Source organism: Leptonychotes weddellii, chromosome 3 (assembly GCF_054177405.1).
Source record: "Leptonychotes weddellii isolate Sample4059 chromosome 3, ASM5417740v2, whole genome shotgun sequence".
In the NCBI taxonomy this organism is placed as follows: Eukaryota; Metazoa; Chordata; class Mammalia; order Carnivora; family Phocidae; genus Leptonychotes; species Leptonychotes weddellii.
The window spans coordinates 25,045,044-25,068,958 of record NC_138371.1 but is presented as its reverse complement, the minus strand read 5'-3'; the positions used below and the strand labels follow the sequence as shown (position 1 = coordinate 25,068,958).

The following is a 23,915-nucleotide window of genomic DNA, read 5'->3' as shown; positions in this document are numbered from 1 at the left end:
GGATCCTGAGAACAGTCTATCATACATAAACTCTACCAGCATTTTTCTTTATGCTTGATTTTTTTGGAAGGAGGGGGAGTAGGGAGAGCAGTAAGGGAAGCAGTGAGTTGAAGATTTCTTTGATTTTGCACTAATAATCAGGACTTTCTTTCTTTTTTTTTTTTAAGATTTAATTATTTATTTATTTTTTAAAGATTTTATTTATTTATTTCAGAGAGAGAGAATGAGAGAGAGCACATGAGAGGGGGGAGGGGCAGAGGGAGAAGCAGGCTCCCTGCCGAGCAGGGAGCCCGATGCGGGACTCGATCCTGGGACTCCAGGATCATGACCTGAGCCGAAGGCAGTCGCTTAACCAACTGAGCCACCCAGGCGCCCTATTTATTTATTTTTTGACAGAGAGAAAGACAGTGAGAGAGGAAACACAAGCAGGGGGAGTGGGAAAGGGAGAAGCAGGCTTCCCCCGGAACAGGGAACCTGATGCTGGGCTCGATCCCAGGACCCCGGGATCACAACCTGAGCTGAAGGCAGACGCTTAATGACTGAGCCACCCAGGCGCCCCTAATCAGGACTTTCTTAAGATTTAAAAAATTTATTTATTTGAGAGAGAGAGCAGAAGCAGAGGGAAAAGCAGACTGCTTGCTGAGCAGGGAAATCCCCCTTTTGGGGCTTGATCCCAGGACCCCGGGAGCATGACCTGAGCCAAAGGCAGATGCTTAAGTGACTGAGCCACCCAGGCACCCAGTAATGAAAGTTTTTATAAAAGCAACAAGAAGTAAAAAAAACAAAAAAAGTGTGCATTGAGAATAAACATTTTTATTGGGGGGAAATAAGACTAAGATTTTTTAAACATCTATTGTCTTGTTCCTTAAATAATTTCCTTATTGTTGGTTTGACAAAATGAGACAGTTACTTTTATTTACTTATTTTTCAGCTTTCATATTTTATTATTATTTTTTAAATTAACATATATTATTAGTTTCATGGGTACAGTTCTGTGATTCATCAGTCTTATATAATACCCAGTGCTCATTACAACACATACCCTTCCCAATGTCCATCACCCAGTTACCCCATCCCCCCAGTCCTCCTCCCCTCCAGCAACCCTGAGTTTGTTTCCTAAGATTAAGAGTCTCTTAGGATTTGTCTCCCTCTCTGGTTTCATCTTGTTTCATTTTTTCTTTTCTTTCTTTATGATCCTCTGCCTTGTTTCTTAAATTTCACATATCAGTGAGATCATATGATAATTGTCTTTCTCTGATTGACTTATTTCACTTAGCATAATATCTTCTAGTTCCATCCATATCACTGCAAATGGCAAGATTTCATTCTTTTTGATGGCTGAGTAATATTCCATTGTGTATATACGCCACATCTTCTTTATCTATTCATCTGTCGATGGACATCTGGGCTCTTTCCATAGTTTGTCTGTTGTGGACATTTCTGCTATAAACACTGGGGTGCATGTGCCCCTTCAAATCACTATATAGTGTTTATATCCTTTGGATAAATACCTTGTTGTGCAATTGCTGGGTCATAGGGTAGCTCTATTTTCAAATGTTGAGGAACCTCCATACTGTTTTCCAGAGTGGCTGCACCAGCTTGCATTCCCACCAACAGTGTAGGAGGGTTCTCCTTTCTCTGCATCCTCACCAACATCTGTCATTTCCTGACTTATTAATTTTAGCCATTCTGACTGGTGTGAGGTGGTATCTCATTGAGGTTTTGATTTGTATTTCCCTGATGCCAAGTGATGTTGAGCACTTTTTCATGTGTCTGTTGGCCATTTGGATGTCTTCTTTGCAGAAATGTCTGTTTAGTCTTCTGCCCATTTCTTGATTGGATTATTTGTTCTTTGGGTTTTGAGTTTGATAAGTTCTTTATAGGAGACAGTTACTCTTAGTAAAAAGATGGGAAAGAACTCTTCTGATAGGCCATAAGGTTATTAAATTCGTTAGAGTATTATATTTAAAACAGCAGCATACTGTAGAAATTACCATATAATCCATCTCATGTTTAAAGGTTAAATGAACTTCTGCAAAGCAATTTAGCAATATGTGTTTAAAAAACTTCAAAGCGGTCATATCCTTTGATCTTATAAAGTTACTTCTAAGATTCAAGTATAAGGATTTGGATTGTTGGGAATTGAGTGGACAAAATGTTCTTTGGACCATGGATTTTTATAGTGAATATTCTGAAGAATTTAAGTTTATTCTGAAGAATTTAAGTTTCCAGTGAAGAACCTTCCAGAGAAGGTTAAATAAACTCATATAAATGTTTTTTGTAAAGAGTTTGTGGCCTTAGAAAATTCCTTTGTTATACAGTTAACAGAAAAAAAAATCAGGTAATAAAGTTGTATGTAAATTGGGAATGTAGACGCTCAAAACAATAGAAAATGCTGCATCGAGATAGAATGAAAAGAAATACATGAAATACAGTGTTTCTTTTTGGTTGATAGGAATTCAGGAGATCCTCCCCCGCTTTTGTGTTTCACCCATTATCCAAATATTTTCTCTTTTCTTTCCTTTCTTTCTTTCTTTCTTTCTTTCTTTCTTCTTTCTTTCTTTTCTTTCTTTCTTTCTTTTTCTTTCTTCTTTCTTTCTTTCTTTCTTTCTTTCTTTCTTTCTTTTCTTTCTTTCTTTCTTTTCTTTTCTTTTCTTTCTTTCTTCTTTCCAGTAGACTCTACACCCAGCGTGGAGCCCAACATGGGGCCTGAACTTGTGACCCTGAGATCAAGACCTGAGCTGAGACCAATAATCTGACCCTTAACTGACTGAGCCACCAAGGCACCCCCAAATATTTTCTATAAAAAGTTTTAGTATTTTATTAACTGATAAGAATATGTAGTAAACAGTTTTTTTTAAAGGAACAAGAGGCAAAATCTTTTGCTTTCAGTTAGGAAAAGTAACTGAGTAAGATGCAAAATCAGTAATTTGTAATAACTCATCAGTGAGCTGAGGATGCCAAGAAGTCTAAACGATCCTAAGTCTAGAAGTGGGCAAGCCCTTCCTATAAGAGAAGAGACCCATGACTGCTATTAATCCCTGGGTCTGTAGCAGAAGAGGAACAACCAGGTCATAGAAGGGGATAGAAAGAAAAGAGCCAGTCTCTTAAGCCAATAGTTTTTTTTTTTTTAAGATTTATTTATTTATTTGAGAGAGAGAATAAGCAAGCTGGGGGGGGGGTGCAGAGGGAGAGAGAGAATCCTGAAGCAGACTGCTGAGCCAGACGCGTGGCTGGACCCCAAGACCCTGAGATCACGACCTTCGCCGAAACCAAGAGTCTGCTGCTTAACCAACTGTGCCACCTAGGTGCCCCTTAAACCATCTTTTAACAGACAAGGGTTAGCATACAGGCTTAGAATCCCAAGTAGTGAGCCCCATTCACAGTGAGCTATCACCCACCAGCCAGTTTTTCCCCATGGGGCCTTCACTGAGTGCGTGGAGGCCATGTGCCAGAGGCTGGGGACAGCACAGGTGGGCTAAGAGAAATTTCCCAAGAGGTGCAAAGTACTCTCAGAGTGAAAGGCGGCAGTTGGCCAAAGTCATGGGACAGAGCAGCGGAGCTGAGAGACATACTTTAAGGCTCATGGGGCATGATTGCTACAGCCCGCATGCCTGGGAGGAGCAGGAAAGCAAAGTAAAATCCCTAGCAACTCAAAAAACTGATGGATAGTTTAAATAGCAGCAATAGTGCTATGGCTTGGAAAATGTCAGGGGGACTAAAATCCACATAATGACCACTAGAGGCTGCTAGTGCTAAAATCTCGAGGTCAGCTGTACAAGTCTTGATTCTGCTCTCAAAACGCAAAACCAGGATCACAAAAAACATAAAATAAAAACTACAACAAAGCTCAACTTAGTTTAACAACAGAGTAATCCAGCTTCCTTACCCAAGAAACCTGACGGAGGAAGAGGTCTGCCTTTTCAGGCAGTTGACATCATACACTTTAGTCTCTACTGTTCTTTTACTTACAGGACCTGGAATGTGATACAAAATTACAAGGCAAGGACCCAAAATCTGGAGTAAAAATAAGAGCAGAAAAAAGTAGATGATCCAGATGTTAGAATTCGCAGATAAGTACTTAATAATAACTATTATTAATATGTTAGATGATTTGGTGAAAAAGGTACATAAAACAGATGGGAAAATCAGAGAAAAACTTCAAAAAATAATAAAATGGAAATTCTAAAATTGAAATATTCAATTCCAAAATGAAGAATTCATTTAATATGCTCAATAGCATACTAGATATAGCATGATAAAGATTTAATGCCCTTAAAGAGAGGTCGATAGAAATTTTCCAACTGAATATTAATAAATATTTTAATTTATTTAGGAGAAAAAATAAATTAAAATAACGGAAGCATCTGAGGCTTATGAGATAACATGTAATTGTCTAACACATGTGAAATTAGAGGTAAAGAGAGAGAATTGAACAAAATAAATATCTGAGGAGACAATGGCCAAGAATTTTCTAAGTGGATGAAATAAATCAACCTATACATTCCAGAAATTTAGCAAACCCAAGGCAGGATAAATTAAAAGAAAATCATACTTAGATATATCATAGTTAAACTGCTGTAAGTCACAGTCAAAAGAAAACTTAAAAGTGCACAGAGAAAAAGGGCATATTAGGGAACAGCAATAAAAAAGATGTCTGCCTTTTAGTCAGGAAACAATGGAGGCTGGAATATAATGGGATGACATCTTTAAGGTGATAATATGCATAAAGATAAAGGGAAAATAATGATACTTTTCAGGCAGAAAACATATGACAGAATTCATCTTCATCATACTTTTAGTATAGGAAATGCTCAAGAAAGTTCTCTAGGTCAAAGAGAAATATGCCAGATGGGAACATAGATTAGTAGGAAGGAATGAGGAAGACCAGAATGGGTATATATATATGTATACATATATATATATATATGAATAAAAATGACAGGCTAAAATAATAAACAAAACTGTATTCTTATCATCCTTATTTACTACTGTACTTATATCTATCTTTATATCTTTATAATTCATTTAAAAGTCTATTGACTGCTTAAAGCAAACATAGTAGTCTCTTACTAAGGTTTATAAATTATGTAGACAAAATCTATTATATGTGCTGCTGAAGTGAGCACTATGTAGACAAAATCTAAAAGGGCAAAGGCTGGGAAGCAAAACTGAATATACATTTGTAAACTCTTTATGTAGTTTGTGAAATAGTTCAATATTATTTAAGTGGAGGCTCTGATAAGTTCAGGATGCATAATTTCTAAAAATTAACACAAGTGAAAGATTAAGAAATACTTAATTGACACCACACCCCAAATAAAAGGTAAGGAAGTAGGTACAAAGGAACAAAGACTGGACATATAGAATGCTAATACCAATGTGTTATATTTAAGCCCAACATAGCAATGATTGTGTTCAATGTAAATGAACTAAACAATCACTTAAAAGACAGAATGGGTAATAAATGTGTAACTTAAGTATATACCGTCTGCAAGAAATGTACTCTAAATATAAAGATACAGATAAATGTGAAGGTAATAGATTTGTTGAAATTAAAAGGGTGGATGAGTTATATGCAGTGCTTACCCTAAGCATAAGAAATGGCTAAGTAGACTTCAAGACAGAGTATTACTAAGTTGGAGGGACATATCAGAATGGTAAAAGAATCCATTTACCAGAAAGAAATAATGATCCTAAATATGCATGCATTTAGGAGCTTCATATTGCATAACGCAAAAATTGTCAAAGCAAAAGGGAGACATGGTCAAATCCCACCACGTTGAAATATATAAAAATACCATTCTCTTAGTAATTGGTAAAACAATTAGACAGAAACTTCCATAGGATAACCTTTCACACAATTTGACGAAAATGCCACTTATAGAATACAAACACTACAAAATTCACATTCTTTTAAATTATACATCAAAGCTTCTTCAAGATTGAACATATGCTGGACTATAAACAAGTGTCAATAAACCTCAAGATTAAAATCACACAGAGTGTATTTTCTGACCACAAAAGAATTAATTGAAGATCAATTGAAATAAAATATGTGGACAATTCACAAATTGTTGGAATATATGCCATCCATGGCAAAAGTTTGAACTGAATAATTATGAAAGTTGAATATATCAAAAAATTGGGGGAAACAACAAAAGCAGAGCTTGAAGGAGATTTATAGCTTATCATATGCTTGATTAAATATAACTTAATTATATGCTTAATTAGAAAAGAAGAAAGGTAAGCATTCAGTAATCAAAGGTTCTGCATTAAGCTGTACAATGTAATACATAGATCAACCACCAAAAGCACTATATAAAAAGGGACATCAAAATGGAATTCCACAAAATGTTCAAGTAACCCACAGGGTGGCAGGAAAAATTAAACAGAGAAATGAAAAATAGAACAATAGAAAATAAAAAAATAAAATGATGGACTTAGCCTTAACATATCAATATTATATTTAAAAAAATGGTCTAATTATACCAATTAACAGAGATTGAAAAATTTATTAAAAAATGTGAACCAAGGGATGCCTGGGTGGCTCAGTTGGTTAAGCGTCTGCCTTCAGCTCTGGTCATGATCCCAGAGTCCTGGGATCGAGTCCCACATTGGGCTCCTTGCTCAGCGGGGAACCTGCTTCTCCCTCTACCTGCTGCTCCCCCTACTTGTGCTCTCTCTCTTTCTCTCTGGCAAATAAATAAATAAAATCTTTATAAAAAAAATGTGACCCAAATGTAAGCTGTCTACAAAGTTTGAAACATTTTATATATACTGATATACATAGGTTACATACATACCATGCAATACTATTCAGCAATAAAAAAGAATAAACTTGATCTATACAACAGCTTGAATGTATCTTGAGGTCATTATTGTGAGTGAAAAAAGCCAATCTCAAAAGGTCACATACTGTATGATTCCATTTCTATAACACTTATGAAGTGACAAAATTATAGAGGTAGAAAACATTAATGGTTGCTAGGTGTCAGGGATGCTGGGGAAGAGGGGTCTCTGGGTGACTTTAAAGGACAGCACAAGGTAGGTCTTGAAGGTGGTGTACAATAGTTCTGTATCTTGATTGAAGTGCTGGTTACAAAAATTTACATATGTGATAAAATGACACAGAACTATAAACACACAAAGTGCACCATGTCAAATTTCTGCCTTTGATATTTTAGTATAATTATGTTAAGATGTAACCATTGGAGAATACTGGGTGAAGGATAAATGGCACTTTTTTACTGTCTTTTCCAGTTCTTGTGAATTTATAATTTCTTTTAAAAATTACAAAGGAATGGACCATTGATTCATGTAACTATATTGGTGAATATCAAAAACAGTATGTTGACAAAAAGAGTATATACTAAGTATATACTATCTAATTCTAAGAAGTCTAAGAACAGTCAAAAAGTACATGAAGTACAAGAACAGATGATGCCAATTTGTGGTGACAGAAATTGGAACAGAAGTTACCTGGGAGTGAATGGTGGGTGGTTTTTTGGCTGGCAAGTTGCACAGCAAACATGGCTTGTCAAAGCCCATCAAAGTGCTCACTTAAGACCTGTATATTTTATTTCATGTAAATTACAGCTCAATAAAAAACTTAAGGAAAACTAGAAATAATATTCCAAAAATGGCATTGTTTTTACTAGTTTCCTCTTACAATAGCCCTGTAACACGTTTTGTTTACTTCAACTATCACGTTAGGTATACAATTCCAATTAATTAAAATGGACAGCACAAAAATTCACGAAATAAATATTGCAACATTTAATTTGACCTCACTTAAGCAAGAAATGCTGAATATTATTATTATTATTACATCTTTAACTCTGACTTGAGGGGTGTCTGGGTGGCTCATTTGGTTAAGTGTCTGCCTTCGGCTTAGGTCATGATCTCAGGGTCCTGTGTGGGGCTCCCTGCTCAGCGGGGAGCCTGCTTCTCCCTGTGCCTTCCTCCTGTTCATGCCCCCCCGCCGTCTCAAAAAAATAAATAAAATCTTAAAAAAAAAACCCAAACCCTCTGACTGGAATTTAGGAAATAAAAGAAAGGCCGGATGAATAATCTATGTTATATAAATGTGATAACACACTGCCTGTCTCTAAACAGGAAGAAGCATGATTTTTATCTACATCTACTTGTTAAAAGCTATTTTTCTAATTAAATCTCTTCCCCTTCAGCAAGAATTCTTTGAACGCCTCTATGTCATGTACACAATCGGATATTCTGTCTCCTTTGGTTCCTTGGCTGTGGCTATTCTCATCATTGGTTACTTCAGGTGAGTGATTCCCAATCCCTTTCTCCATGAAGGGACAGGTTCTGTGTCCTACGCATAGAAGACGCTGAGGTCTCACAATTTCTGGCCCAAATACTTTTCCCAGCACAAGTTTTTGAATTCAGCCTAGTGTTATAATATTATTTGGCTTTGAAAATTTATTTTTCATGAGGAAATTCAGGGTTTTTATTATTGTTGTTTAAAAACTAAAAAAAAAATCTTTAAAAATATCAAAGCAGTATGAAACCATTAAGCCTATAGACCTGCGCTACAGTGTATTTGTCTGCAAAGGGCTGCAGAGTAGAGCAGAATGAGCTACAAAGATTTTCATTCATGATGCAAAGACTTCATTCTTCCCAAATGATTTTGGCGCCATTGGACAGAAATTCATTTTAAATAATCTCCCAAATGATCTGGTATTGTATCTAAAGAAGTTGTATTTATTGCTTCTGTTATGGTTTATTTTTATCCACTGAAACTTTTGGCCAATTCAATACAATTTAATGTAAATCAGTACAAAATTTTGAGCACCAATATCGAGATAAAACAGTGCACAACATGGGGTGCCTGGGTGGCTGTCATTAAGTGTCTGCCTTTGGTTCAGGCCACGATCCCAGGGTGCTGGGATCGGGCCCCGCATCTGGCTCCCTGCTCGCAAGGAAGCCTGCTTCTCCCTCACCCACTCCCCTGCTTGTGTTCCCTCTCTCGCTGTGTCTCTCTCTGTCGAATAAATAAATAAAATCTTTAAAAACAAAACAAAACAAAAAACAGTGCACAACATGCATGGGAAATGTGTACTCATGATGCTTGCAGCTGGCTTGTGATACACATAGCTGAGAAAACAGTGTACAGTGTGAGAAATGGTATGATTCAGGTGGTGTATGGTAATTGGGAAGGCAGAGTATGGGGATGAAGTGAAATCTCAAAAGATGCATGACTGTAAATAAGATTTAACCAAAAGAGAACACTGGGGGGCAGAATTCCAAACCTAAGTTTAGATCAAAAGCATGGAATATTTGAGAAAGCAGAGTTTTGGTGCAGCTAAGTGATGGGCAGTGAGACTGGAGTGGTAAGCAGGGTTGAGAGTGTTTTGAGACCTGTGGGTTATATGAAGAAATTTGAACTTTACCCTAAGAGTGATGAGGAGCCATTGAAGGATTTTAAGCAGAAGAGTGACAGGAAAGTCACTTGTGAGGTGGAGTGTGAGTTGGTGGGAGGCATGATAGGAAGCCCATTTGGAAGAGGCTGTTAGAGTAACTCAGGACAAGAAGATGGTGGCCTGGCCAAGGGCAGTGGCTTTGAGGATTGGATAGAAAGGGAAGATCTTGAGGTATATTAATTAAGACAATACAATTTTAGGAATTTAGTGCTAAATTATGCATGGGAAAAGGAATGAGGGTAGATGACATATTTAAAAAACAAAATGTTTTATATTTTGTTTCCTATCATCTTACAATCCCCTCTTCCTCGAAATTTCTTATACCTATTTTCGCTGTTTTTCTCTTTGGATTTATCACTACCTAATGTACTATCTGATGTTTTACTTATCTTTTTATTCTGTTTATTTCTTTTTCTTTTCTTTTTATTTTTTATCTCTCCCTCTAGAATGTAAAGCCACATGAGAACATTTATTTATTTATTTTTTGCTCATTGTAGCATTCTTAGTGGTTGTAATGTACCTGATATATAGTGATGCTTAATATATATTTGTTGAATTAATAAATAAATGACTAGTTTAATATTCCAACTACTTCTTCTAAAGCAATTACTCATCTTATGACAGTATAGTTTATATATCCAAAACTTTTTCTTTATTGATTCACTAGTCCATTGACACAACAAGCTTTTTCTCTGCCATATATGATAGACTCTTTTTAGTATTGATGGAGGACAAATTAAGATATGTTACAGACTAGAAAAGCAGTATATATGAGAGACTGACTCATTAAATGATTATCAAATAAAATATTGTTAATACTATAATACAGTCTTTTTTTTTTTTAAGATTTTATTTATTTGACAGAGAGAGAGACAGCGAGAGCAGGAACACAAGCAGGGGGAGTGGGAGAGGGAGAAGCAGGCTTCCTGCCGAGCAGGGAGCCCGATGTGGGACTTGATCCCAGGACCCTGGGATCATGACCTGAGCTGAAGGCAGACGCTTAACGACTGAGCCACCCAGGCGCCCTAATACAGTCTTTTATAAAGGGTTTTGGGAACACCAAAGAGGCTAAAACTGACTGGGTAAGAGAGAGAGACTTCCCAGAACACACTGACATGTGAACTGATATTGCAATGATGAGAAGGAATTCAGTATATTCCAGATGATGGGAACAGAATGTGCAAAACTGAGAGGTAGGGAGGAGCAGGGTAGACTCTGGGAACATAGAAGAGTCCCATGTGAATGCATCATTTGATGCATAGGGTGGAGTGGCCATATAGGAATGACTAGGAAGAAACTAGATTTTGTGGCGCTGGTTTTGCCGGTCTTTGTCAAAGGCTTTGAATTTTATCTTGTAAAGGTAGAGAATAGGGAGATAATGAAGTTTTTAAAGGAGAAGGGGAACACAGGTTTGTGGAATTATGGAGGGGTTCCTCAAGACAGCCTTGTGAAATTGGCTTGGCAGTATTATCCTATTTTACAGACCAAGAAACTGAAGTTCAGTGTCCAAGGTCACAAAGTCATAGGTGGTATGGCTGGAAACAGAACTGTCATCTTCCAATTCCTATCCAGAGTTCATCACATTATACTAAGTGTAGCTCTGGTTGTTCAGAATAATAGATGAATATTTATGAGAAAAAAAGCTACATAAGGTTTCAGGAGGATACAAATCACTAAGTAGTAATTCTTCAGTTTACATCGCAATTTATCACTCTGTTTAACAAATTCTTTCTATATAATACTTTTTTTTTTTAAAGATTTTATTTATTTGACAGAGAAAGCACAAGCAGAGGGAGAGAGAGGGAGAAGCAGGCTCCCTGCTGAGCAAGGAGCCTGATGTGGGACTTGATCCCAGGACCCTGGGATCACGACCCGGGCCGAAGGCAGCCTCTTAACCAACTGAGCCACCCAGGCGTCCCTCTATATAATACTTTTTATATAATTACTATACTGTATAGCAGAATGTTACACAAAAATTTCAGAAACTCTTCTGTTTCACAAAACAAGATAGTTTTTTATTAAGATAGTAAGTAGTGTTGAGTCTTCTAAAAATCAATACCTACTTAGATACTGTGATAGCGCTATTCACAGTCAATAATTTCCACAGATACCCGATAACCCTATATGGTCAAATCCCACTCACCTGTGAAGACACTCCCCAAAGGGAATTGATTAATGAGGAGGACTGTCTGGGCAGAATGGACATGTATACATGTCCCCACAATACTAACAAAATAACATTTCCAAAATGTCTAAATTTAGCTCATTCTCAGTTGGCCTACCCCTACTATATTATGAAATGTAAAAATATATTATTGGATTAAAAATTTTTTTACTCTCTTACACTTATGTACTTTGTCCTTTCTGGAAAAGAAGTAGTAATATGGTGATCATTGTACAGGAAAGTTGTACTGTCTTGCAGTCAAACAATGGTAGAGCTGGGACAGATTCTACAACCCTTTCTTAAGAGTGTTTTTAAGAAAAGATATCTTTTGGAGTTAGCTTTTTGTACAGGAAATTAGTAATACTATATCTACTCCTATGTATGTTATGGTTTAATTTGTGTCTAAGATTCTTTTATGAACCCAAGCTTTTTATGTTAAAGTAAGCTTGTTTACTCTTTAACGTTACTAAGACATAAAGTTGTGTAATGTTATCAAAATATTTACTTTTTCTTGTAGAGTATGTGTTGAAAATGTGAAAGCTCCACTTTAAAAAAAAAAGATTTTGGGCGCCTGGGTGGCTCAGTTGGTTAAGCGCCTGCCTTTGGCTTAGGTCATGATCCTGGAGTCCCAGGATCGAGTCCCACATCGGGCTCCCTGCTCGGCAGGGAGTCTGCTTCTCCCTCTGACCCTCACCCTTCTCCTTCTCTCTCTCTCTGTCATTCTCTCTCTCTCAAAAATAAATAAAAAAAAAATTAAAAAAAAAAGATTTTATTTATTTGAGAGAGAGTGAGCAAGTGAGAGAGAGAGAGAGGGGGAGATAGAGCAGGAACAGGGCGAGAGGGAGAAGCAGACTCCCCACCAAGCAGGGAGTCCAATGTGGGACTCGATCCTAGGACCCTGGGATCATGACCTGAGCCCACGGCAGACGCTTAACTGACTGAGCTACCCAGATGCCCCTGAAAGCTCCATTTTTAAATAATATCAAAATGGTTCTCCAGTAGTCATAACTTATTATTACTTTAATATATATTTTAGTATAATGCTTTAGTTTAATATAGCACAATAGTTAACTATGCAAAATTGGGATAAATATAGTAGTAGATCAGGTTAAATTTGAAATTATTCCTCAAAAAGTTACATTTTAGTTTTTGATCCCAGTTGTTTCAACTGGAAATAGATAGTAATGGGTTTCTGTCTTTGTTCAGGCTTACTGTATTTTCTTCTTTTTTGTTACATTTATGTATTTTCTTTACCTATATCTAATTTCATCCAAATGTAAATACTGAATATTTTCTCTCCATAGACGATTGCATTGCACTAGGAACTATATCCACATGCACTTGTTTGTGTCTTTCATGCTGAGAGCTGTAAGCATCTTTGTCAAGGACAAAGTGGTCCATGCTCACATAGGAGTAAAGGAGCTGCAGTCCCTGTTGATGCAGGATGACCTACAAAATTCCATAGAAATGCCTTCTGTGGACAAATCAAAATATGTAAGTGTTTTCACCATTTTCTCTCATTACTGATTCCTATAACATTACAGACAAGTACAGTTTTACAGGCCACTAAATCTTAACTTGTTTTGGTTTATGTAATCTCTGAATTAACCAAGATAGATGACTAATTTATATAATGATATTTATTACCTCAATTCTGTCCTTAAGCTTTATGCCTAATTACTCATCATCTTAGACTATTAAAAGTCTTGAGCTCTTTCCATAAGAATATTCTGGCATGGGGACTTCAAAAATCACATGACTGGAGTGCATTTGATGTGGAGCTCATACTAGCTTTCATGGCTTACCGTGTTCAGAAGTAAAGAGCCCACTTGCAAAACCAGAAGTGTGTTATTTTAAAGCCCACAACATTTACCTTCTTTATTGTAGATTCAGACTTGTTCCAATATAAGATTCCAGGGTACTTGATTCTACTCTGAAATGTCCTGGTGTTGTTTAGTAAATAGAATCACTCAATAATTCAGTTAATTAAATCACTGATGTGCTGTATCTGGGAATTAAGTATAATAGATTATATGTCTTGATAGTATGAATTAATGCCCTTTCTGTGGCTTTGGCCTTTGCCCTGTAACTTTGTAGTCCCTGCTGATTCTGATTCTGTGCTGGTTTTGGTGACTTGTTTTATCCCATAGAATGAAATGGAAGTGATGGTGTGCTGGTGAAGGGTAGAGCTCTGTGAATGAGCCTAGCCAAGATTAGCAGAGGCTGGCCCAGATCAGCAGAATCACTGAGCCAATGCATAGATTCATAAGATGTAGTAAATGCTTATTATTTTAGCCATTGACTTTTGGGGCATAAGAAAGATGAGAATAAAATAAAATCATGGTAGAATAATGGCTAATATTTTCTTCTTTATGCTTTTCTGTATTTTCTAATTTTCTCTGATGATCAAGTATTACTTTCATAAATAGGAAAAATCAAAGAAAAGTGATTTTTTGGTAACTTCTAAAGGAAAAATATCTTATTTTAAGAACAGAATCGAGCCCATAGTCTTAGAGATGCTGTCTTAAAATAACTTTGTTCTGGTCTCATTCAACAGTCTTGGCTTTCCTACATACAGGAAACAGATCATAAAAAAGAAATACAGAACTATTTTTTCATGGTCTGTTGCATGTAGTATAATTAAGAGTTCTAATATGATGCAATTCTGGTTTATTTGTAACAGATTGGGTGCAAGATTGCTGTTGTGATGTTCATTTACTTCTTGGCTACAAATTACTATTGGATCTTGGTGGAAGGTGTCTACCTACATAGTCTAATCTTTGTGGCATTCTTTTCGGACACCAAATACCTGTGGGGCTTCATCTTGATAGGCTGGGGTAAGGTATTTATGTCTCCTTTCCCTTTAAACTGGATTATGGATTTCTGTTAAACCTATTGATGTGGGAAACAAAGGCAAAAGAAAAAATTAAATTTCCTTACTACTTACAGCCCACTGACAAGTCCTTGAAACAGGCAGAGTGACATTCCTCTAGGAACTCTTTATCTCTACCCCATAAGATACATGTTAGCAATCATCCTCCAAGCATATGGCCCACTGATATTCATCTGAAGAGTCTCAGGACTGAGTTTTTACTAAACAGAAATAAATGACCTTTTCTTAACAATAGCTAGACCCCTCAGGGTCCTGGAAACCTTGTTTCCAAAATTCCTTAGGGACTTATCCTGGCCTTAACCCCCTCCGAACTTGAAAGTGTACAATCAGACACCTGTCACAACCCCGCGGCAGCTCTTTCTGCCCACGGGTCCTGTCCCCGTGCTTTCATAAAACCACCTTTTTGCACGGAAGAAGTCTCAATCTTGAGTGTTTGCTCCGAACCCCAACGTTTTCCTATATCACTTATCATTAGCATACTTTCAGCTATTTTCCTGAAATCTCTCCCCATCTTACCTTTATATCTCCTTCTTTCTCTTCCATTGTTCATTGGGAAAGGTTATTAAGATCAAGTCTAAAATCCTCCCAGTGGTAACAAACTTTTCATCTTTAACTTACGGTTAGAGTTCTTAGGTCAGATTCTTGAGAGAATTCTTTGGTGGAAATATAAGAGAACACACTGAGAACTGCTATGCTCATGTCTTATGTCAATGTCCTGATTTAGCAATAATTTCATCCTAAATATTTTGATTTTTAAATTTCTAAGCTATAGTGATGAATTGTTGATTTGTATTTTTAGGTTGTATGATGAGAATACCAGAAATGAATTTATAAGACCATCTTGACTTCATTTAATGATACAAATTACAAACTAATTATGTAGACTTACCATGTCTTTTGGAAGGAAATAATTCAAATTGCTTTCTGCATAAGTAATTTAAAAAAAAATGATATTTAGCTCACATTCCAAAAATGCCTTCTCAGCACTACACTGGACTAGGCACTAACTCAACATGACATGGGGAAAGGATGTTGCTTGTTCAAATTTAAGAGAAATTGAAACTCATATGTGGTTACAATTAAGAAGCCTCATGATCAACAATTGCAGATCTCCATTGTTATTTTTATATCCACATTATAAGGGACTCAGCATAAGAAAAAAATTAACTGAGTGGCTCAAGATTAAATTTGAAGGTTTTTTTTTTTCTCCTCCAAAATAAGAATATTTCTTTGCTTGTTTGGCTTTAATACTGCTTTTTAACATTTGAAAATATGGAGTAGGGATTATTGAATTTCCTGCTAGTTAATGAGTAACCTTTTAGAAGACAAAGAGTCTATTTACTGTAATATTTCATTTATTATGAAATTATTGTGAATAAAGTTGTATTTCTGAAGGCAGCTTGTCTGTTTTAAAGCTCTCCCTTTGACTAGCAGTTACTAAAAACATAAAAAAAAATAAAAAGGATATTTTATTTTTTAGGGTGCTTTGGAAATTTCCTGAATAGTTTTTGGTAGTTTGCCTTCAAATCAAAATTATATCTGTGTACCAGTGATGTGGGAAACAAAGGCAGAAGAAAAACTATTAAATTTCCCTACTACCTACAGCCCATTGACAAGTCCTTAAAACAGGCAGAGTGACATTCCCCTAGGGACTCAACTGCTTCAATGTTAATACTTTGCTAAGAGCAAAAGGCAATCCTAGCCTAAGCCCCTCATCCTCCAGGATCCTCTAAGTCTACTTTGACGTCTAAAAATTCCTTTGGGAATTTCCTTTACCTCTGAACCCCCCAAGATACGTGTTGGCAATCATCCCCCAAGCATATGGCCCACTGATATACATCTGAAGGGTATCATGACTAAGGTTTTATTAGACGGTAATAAATGACCTTTTCCCAACAATAGCTAGTCCCTTCAAGGTCTTGGAAACCTTGCTTCCAAAATTCCTTAGAGACTTACACTATCCCTAACCTCCTCCCAACTTGAAAGTATATAATGGGCCACTCCTCATGACCCCCGTGCAGGTCTTTCTGCCCATGGGTCCTGTCCCTGTGCTTTAATAAAATCACCTTTTTGCACCAAAGACGTCTCAAGAATTCTTTCTTGGCCGTTGGCTTTGAACCTTAACGTCTTTCTTACATCACCAACGTAATTACTAGAAGTTGGTAAAGGTGTTGATAGAAAATTCAACAATGAATGTAGACATTTGTCTGAGTTACATTTTATATTTTGGATTTCTACACCACTGGTCATACATAATAAATTCTTTTTTTCTCTGTGTACTTAGTGGCTTGATAGCCAACTCCTCCAGAACTCTTACTTGGTCTCTATTGATGTGATTTGAAGTGGGGTTCCTGAGTGAATGGTCAAGAAGGAATTCTTGAGACATTTTTCAGTGCAAAAATGTGCTTTTATTAAAGCTCGGGGACAGGACCCCTAGGCAGAGCAGTTCTGGGATTGTGAGTTGCAATTGATTATATACTTTGGAGTTGGGGGAGGTAAAGACAAAGGAAGTTTCCAAAAGGATTTTCATATGCTAAAGAAGACTTACAGGATTCTGGGGGCCTAGCTATTGTCAAGCTAAGGTTGTGTTTTACCTCTAGCAAGGCATTAACATTAAGACAGTTGAGAGTTCCTGGAGGAATGTCATATTCTGCCTGCCTCAAGTATTTGTCAGTGGGCTGCAAGTTATAAAGAAGTTTAATTTTATCTACATTTCCTTTTGCCTTTGTTCTTCACATCCTCTATCACTCAGTCGGTTCCTCTTTAAAGTCAGAAGTTTGTTTCACTTAAACCCGAGAAACTAGTTTTCAGACCTTTCTATGAAAAACAGAATGAAAAAAAAAGTCCAGTGAGCTTCTATATGCATATGAATTTCTTCCCTTCCTATACAAATTTATTGATTTGTTGACAAGAACTTTAGCATTGGAATGATGACTACAGTAGAAGCATCATTACTTGAAGTGTTCTTTTCATCAAATGGTTTAAGAACAAACAAGAAAGCAAGTAGGCTTCCCATGGAAGCTTGCTTTGAAAAACATTTTACATGCGATATATCCACACACACTTAATCACAATATAAAACACTAATAACCAATCTTTATGGAATTATGGTTCCACACTTGGTCTACCTTCTGATTCTTTGTTTGCAACTCCACTAAAAAAAATTCTCTAGGCTAGGGTGTCTATAACTATAGTAATATTCTCTAAAGAATATCTCCCCACTACTGGGGTGCCTGGGTAGCTCAGTCTGTTAAGCATCCAACTCTTGGTTTCAGCTCAGGTCATGATCTCAGGGTCATGATCTCAGGGTCGTGAGGTCGAGCCCCCGGTTAGTCCTTCCTCGAGCCCTGCATCAGGCTCCATGCTCAGTTCAGAGTCTGCTTGAGATTCTCTGCCTCTGCCCTTGACCCTTCCCCCACTCATGAGCGTGCATGCACGCATGCTCTCTCTCTCTCTCAAATAAATAAATAAAATCTTTAAAAAAAAGAGTATCCCTCCATTACTTAAATGCAGCTACTATTTAATGAATTAAATACCTAAGTCTATTTGATTAATAGACTATTTTTCCCTTAGCACTGACGGTCTGATTTTAGAATCATTTTGATTTCTGACTCATTTTTCTAAATTCCATTAAGAAAATCAATGATCAAAAAACATTATAGCTGCTTTGCATGATCCTTTGCTAGAGTAATTTAGAGTGAATCCAATTTCATATTTTCTTCCAATGATGTGATTTATTAGCTTCGCTAGAGAAGAGAACTTACTTGGATTCCTTTATTATTATTCATTGGACCCAATCATGATAACTTTAAGCTCTCTTCAGCTAAATAAATAGAACTTTATTACTCACCTTATAGTGATGTGTGGAGCTATATTATTTACATTGATTTTGCTGATTCTTGAGAATAAATTGGAAGGGAAGGAAATTACAATCTAAAGAGGAGCAGATGCTGTATCTGACTCTTAGTAAATTGAAGGCAAATGTTTAAAATAACTGTTTTTACACATCTTCATCCCCAAACAAGATGTATAGAAGAGTAAAGGCAAATTCCAATGATGACTATAGTTTTCTTTCAACCAACCACATTCTTAATTTTCCCTCTTCTTGCCTTAATTTTCTCATAAATAAGGCACTTTATTCTTGGTTCCATTTTCTTCCAAGTACATATTATTTTTTCTATATATTTAATTCTATATTTATAAGGTGTCAGTCTTATTTCTTGATCCCTAATGTGGTAATTTGCCTCTATATTAGCAACCATTCTTAAGTTTCAGCTGTCAGATAAGATGCCAGAATGTACATATTATCATATGAGATCACCTATCCTGATTTTATCATGTAGTCATGTCTCCGTTGCCAAGCTTTCTTGTAGAATATTTTCACATTCTGTATTCTCTGAAAATAATCAGGAAAAGATTATACGTTTCCAGTTTTATTATCTTTGTATCAGGTGATCTCAATTCAGCAAATATTTTTTGATTATCCCATTGGCAGTAAATATAATTGAAATACAGAGATATGTGTTGAAGTCCCTGCACACAATAAGCATGCAGTCTGACCCAGTAGGTTATTTTGTTTTGTGTTTGCCTGTTCTGATCATACATATTATATTCAAAATATTTAATTTATAAGATCTGTTCTCCAAAAAATTGTTTAGAATAGCCAATATAATACCTTTACACAGTTAAAAATCTTCAACTGGCTTCAAGCAAAATTTAAAAACCTAGAAAAGCTATTTCTCCCTTTCCTTATGATTTTTAATGCCATTACTAGTTCTACTGAATGTTGCCTTAAAGTTAAAATTATATTCAACAATTAGAGTCAATAAAAGATCGATATTTTAACCCTACTTTATGAAAGATACAGAATTTGAATCTCTCTGCTTATCATTTTCCCCAATCTTTTTAGACGTAATTTGGAGTTTTACTCCTAACTATTTAAGATTATATAGATTATTACCTCTTTAAAAGAAAACAAATTATAGTCACACTTAGATTTACATTTGTAGCAGTTATGTAGATTTATCTCAGTAAGTTCACCTGGTTTCAAAATTTCACTTCATCTCCATCAATTTGATCTTTTAAGTTTCTGCCCCCTGGCAATATTTAATTCAGTAAACATATTTTCTTTTTTATTGTAGCTCTTCTGTTTCAGATTGGTCCTTTCCCACAGTGCCTTACTCTTCTTCTAGAACATTTTTTTGGACTATAAATTAGATATGTTTTTAAAATATTTCTTTTGTTTCCTGTAGCAATTCCATCTCAGGAGGAGGTAGCTCTTCTAAAGTTTCATAAATTGACACTCTTCTTTGTAGCAATGGAAGACTTTCATAGGCTTTGCAATTTTCCTGAAAGAGAGTTGTACTCATTCAGTATTGGCTTAGAGTCCCATGAAAGTTGAGAACAATTCTGCCAAAATCATATGGAGGTACTTCTTGGTTCCTTAAAGGATGAAACATAGGTGATGGGTATTGAATTCCAGCATTCTATGATGAGTAGTGAGGGAACTGGAAGCATAGCCTAGAGCTTCATGTCTGAGCAGTCAACATAGATGGATTCCTAGGGGCATCAAGGTTTCCGGTTGGTAAGATACACAGTATGTCTGTAGCAAAGCTAGGCATCCTATGTCATGATGGGTCTCTAATTTTTAGAACTAACTTTGCTCTTTATGGTCAACCTGTGATTTTACAATACTACAGTAGGACCACTGGAGGAGGGTAAGGCTGAGGTATGGTTTTATGAAGCTTCTAAAATATCTAAAACAAGATGAAACTACATAGACCAAGATGAGAACATCCTTTTTACCCTCTATGACTTCAAAGCATCTCTGTCTTATGCAGTGGGTTGCTGCATAAGTTTTTATTTGAAGGAAGGGTTTAATTGCTAAAACATTTTGACTACTATTAGTTAGTCCAAAACTTCATTTCAAAGGAGAGTAGTAATGGATATCTACTTATTTTTAGACTAGAGATTGCCTCCCTCTCAGATGTCTCTTATTTATACTGACATTTTATGAAGATAGCTCTCAAGGTAAATGCATATATTGAGTGACATTCAAATTTACATTAAATTTACTTACATTAGCACTTAGACTTAAAATAACATCTAAATCTCAAACATTTTCCCCTGTATTTATGTGTTCTAAAGTATATAATAATATGATACTAAGACTGGTGATGCAAAATCCTTAAATCCCAGAGTGGTTTTAATTCTTTTTCCTCCGTGGTTGCCTCTGTGCTAGTGTTGTGAGTGAGAGTCCTCCAAGATGATGAGAAAAGTAATTTCATTAAGACATGGTATCTGATATAAGATGTTTGTTATAATTATTATCTAAAACAGAATTCCAACTCAAGCACCATTGATCAATGTGTATAGAACATCATTCAGGAAATTGCTTGATTGGGAGATTGTAAAGGAAGCAAAAGATAAAGACCTGGAAATGAGAAAATGTGAAAATTCTGATCAAAGACAGATACTTTTTAAAGATAGCCAAGGCAGCAGAACAGTAAAGGGAGCTACCTCAGGCCTTTTTGAACCACCCTGTCAGAAGGAGCTCTACTCCATTATACAGCATCATTCTTGTTTTTAATTCATAGCACTGGTTGAACCAAAGTTATGTTATTAATTTTATATCTCCTTCCAGAATATGCTTCAGAAAAACAGGGATAGTGTTGATCTGTTTATTGTTTTATCTTCTGAAACTAGAACAATCCTTGACATATACGTGGGCCCTTAATAAATGGTTGCATGATAGATGGATGGACGGATAGGTAGGTGGGTAGATACGTAGATGGATAGAAAGATAGATAAAATATGTGAACTGAACCTAAGAAATAACCAGAATTGGTAGATCTATTTTGACAAAAACAGTTTCCTGGAACATAGAATTCGAACATATTTTTTTATGATGTTTGAAATTTAGATGTTCTATGCAAACAATAAATAAAATTCGAATGTGGAATCATGAAATTAAGTGGGCACACAGTCAGGCTGAGGCTAGATTCAATTAGATGATCACTGAGGGAGCCAAAAAATTTTCTATTGCAGTGTATCATCTTATTTTCACTTTTAATAGTGTTTTTCTTCATCTGAACCTATTCTTTTTCACTTTTTTTGCTAAAAAAAGAGTATTTGAAAAATTACAGATGTGTTTTTAAAAGTAAAGAATTTAATATTGTGCTTAATAAAAAATGTTCTAAGTTAGATTAAAACTTTTTCTCTCCCTTTTAAGGTGCTTCTTAACTTCTGCAGTGTGTCCATTATGCTCTCTCTTTCCTTTCTTTAAACCACTTTCATAAATTCCACAGAATGAGAAGTTGTCCATTAAATCCTTTGGTCCTGTTTTGTTGTGTTCCATAAAAGTTATGATTTGTGATTTTTTGTGGGTGATGTCAGAGTCCAATCAACTATAACATGAACTGAACAGTCAGCCTTTACCGTGGGCAGCCTTTTCAGACTCGTGGAAAGTCAGTGTAATGGATTTGACATTGCAAGCTCACGAGGTGTTTAACATTTATGAGGGATGCATATCTCACACTCAAATCACCAAACTCACATAGCGGCCACCCTTCCCTATGGTCTAAATGCATGCAAATGCTTGTCTTGAGCCAATATGAACCCCCCAAAAAGAAGAGGCTAAACTGATTAAAACTTCCCAGTTTTATAACTTCTCAGTATAGCTTCTCTATGGCTTGCATTTTTAGAATGGCTAAGTTCTAATTTTTTATATGACATCAGCCTCCCTGCTGCTCCTCATGAAGTCTGTCATGTTGCTTCACTCCTCCCTGAAAGCATGTAGCTGTCAGTGCGGCAAGAGTCAAAGCCCAGTGCTCCAGCCGCTGCCTGCTTCTGGCCCCAAGATCTTCCTTCCCCTCCCGTATAGCTTGATCCTACATCCCTCAGGGTAAAATTGGGCCAACCTTCTACCTTTAGACTTTCAGGAACAAATGACAACAATGTATCTGGCTCATTTTTTGAGTGGACAAGATGAAAACCAAGTGGAATTTCTTGTTGAGATATCAACATTTTTCATTTCTGTTTTTCTCTCTCAACTTTTTTTTTTTTAAAGATTTTATTTATTTATTTATTTGAGAGAGAGAGAGAGAGAAACAGCATGAGAGGGGATAGGGTCAGAGGGAGAAGCAGGCTCCCCGCCGAGCCAGGAGCCCGATGCGGGACTCGATCCCAGGACTCCAGGATCATGACCTGAGCCGAAGGCAGTCGCTTAACCAACTGAGCCACCCAGGCGCCCCTCTCTCAACTTTTAATAGTATATTCTTATGTGTGCAGAGTATGAGATTAAAAATTCCCTTCATCTTACAGTAAATACAGTTTCTGAATCCCTTTTTGATCGCAGGGTTCCCAGCTGCATTTGTTGTGGCCTGGGCTGTCGCACGGGCAACTCTGGCTGATGCAAGGTGAGTGAAAAAGGAGAGGTAAGGAGAGCACCTCAGATTTTCTCAAGACTCAGGCTTCCTGCCTGGAATTGACACTTGCTGCTACTGTTGATTACATGTCCCCTCAGGGATGTCATGTAGAAAGTTACCTTGATGTGATTGTAGCCTGCGATACATTATCAGCAAGCTATCCATCGCAGAGGTCATGGGACAGAAAGACTCACTGACCAGATTAGGATGCTTGACCTCTTTAGTTTATAATATCATTTTAAAATATATTGTAAGAAGCAAGGGGAAAGAGATGGGTAAGTTAACACACGGGATATGACGGAAGCCTGTGGCAGGACCCACACCACCTGAGTCCCAGGATGGGCAATATTGAGATCTGTGCCACATCAGCTTTCCCCACTTGACGGTGTGGCTGTGAAGACCAGAGATGAGGTTGCAGCAAGGAGACCCACAGCCAGAAGGTGCCTTGGGCCAGTGACACACATTTCCTTTCTCATACTGATGGGAGGCAGGTATGCCTGGTCATAGCTATAGCTTACCAGTTAGCCTGCTAAACAGCTTTGGGTTTTATTTGTGTTCCTTGGGCACGGGATATGTGGGCATGGGTTTCACCAATCAGTGGCTGAATTAAGATGTCAAGAATATTGAGCACTTCCTGTGTATCAGGGAATATTTTGTGCCTCATATATTTGGTGTATAATGAGTGTTTATTTATTTATTAAGGTTTTATTTATTTATTTTAGAGACATAGAGAGTGCAAGTGGGGGGAGAGGCAGAGAGAGAGGGAGAGAGAATCTCAAGCTGACTCGGCACTGAACACGGAGCCCAGTGCAAGGCTTGATCTCACGGCCCTGAGGTCATGACCTGAGCCGAAACCAAGAGTTGAGCCTTAACCAACTGAGCCACCCAGGCACCCCAGGTGTATCATGAATATTTAGTGCCCAGTTATACTTATGTTTAACATGCATGGGCTCCACTTATTACCTACTTATTTGAATTTGATACAAACT

At 36.7% G+C, this 23,915-nt stretch overlaps 1 protein-coding gene across 1 annotated transcript in view; it reads left to right on the top strand.

The window, feature by feature from the left end:
• PTH2R (parathyroid hormone 2 receptor) overlaps window positions 1-23,915 on the top strand; it is a 77,635-nt gene that overhangs the window by 26,152 nt on the left and 27,568 nt on the right. Inside the window, exons 5-8 of the mRNA XM_081813751.1 lie at window positions 8,190-8,287; window positions 12,912-13,101; window positions 14,291-14,444; window positions 22,857-22,917. Of these exons, the coding sequence (XP_081669877.1) occupies window positions 8,190-8,287; window positions 12,912-13,101; window positions 14,291-14,444; window positions 22,857-22,917 (503 nt within the window). The remainder of the gene's footprint in view (window positions 1-8,189; window positions 8,288-12,911; window positions 13,102-14,290; window positions 14,445-22,856; window positions 22,918-23,915) is intronic.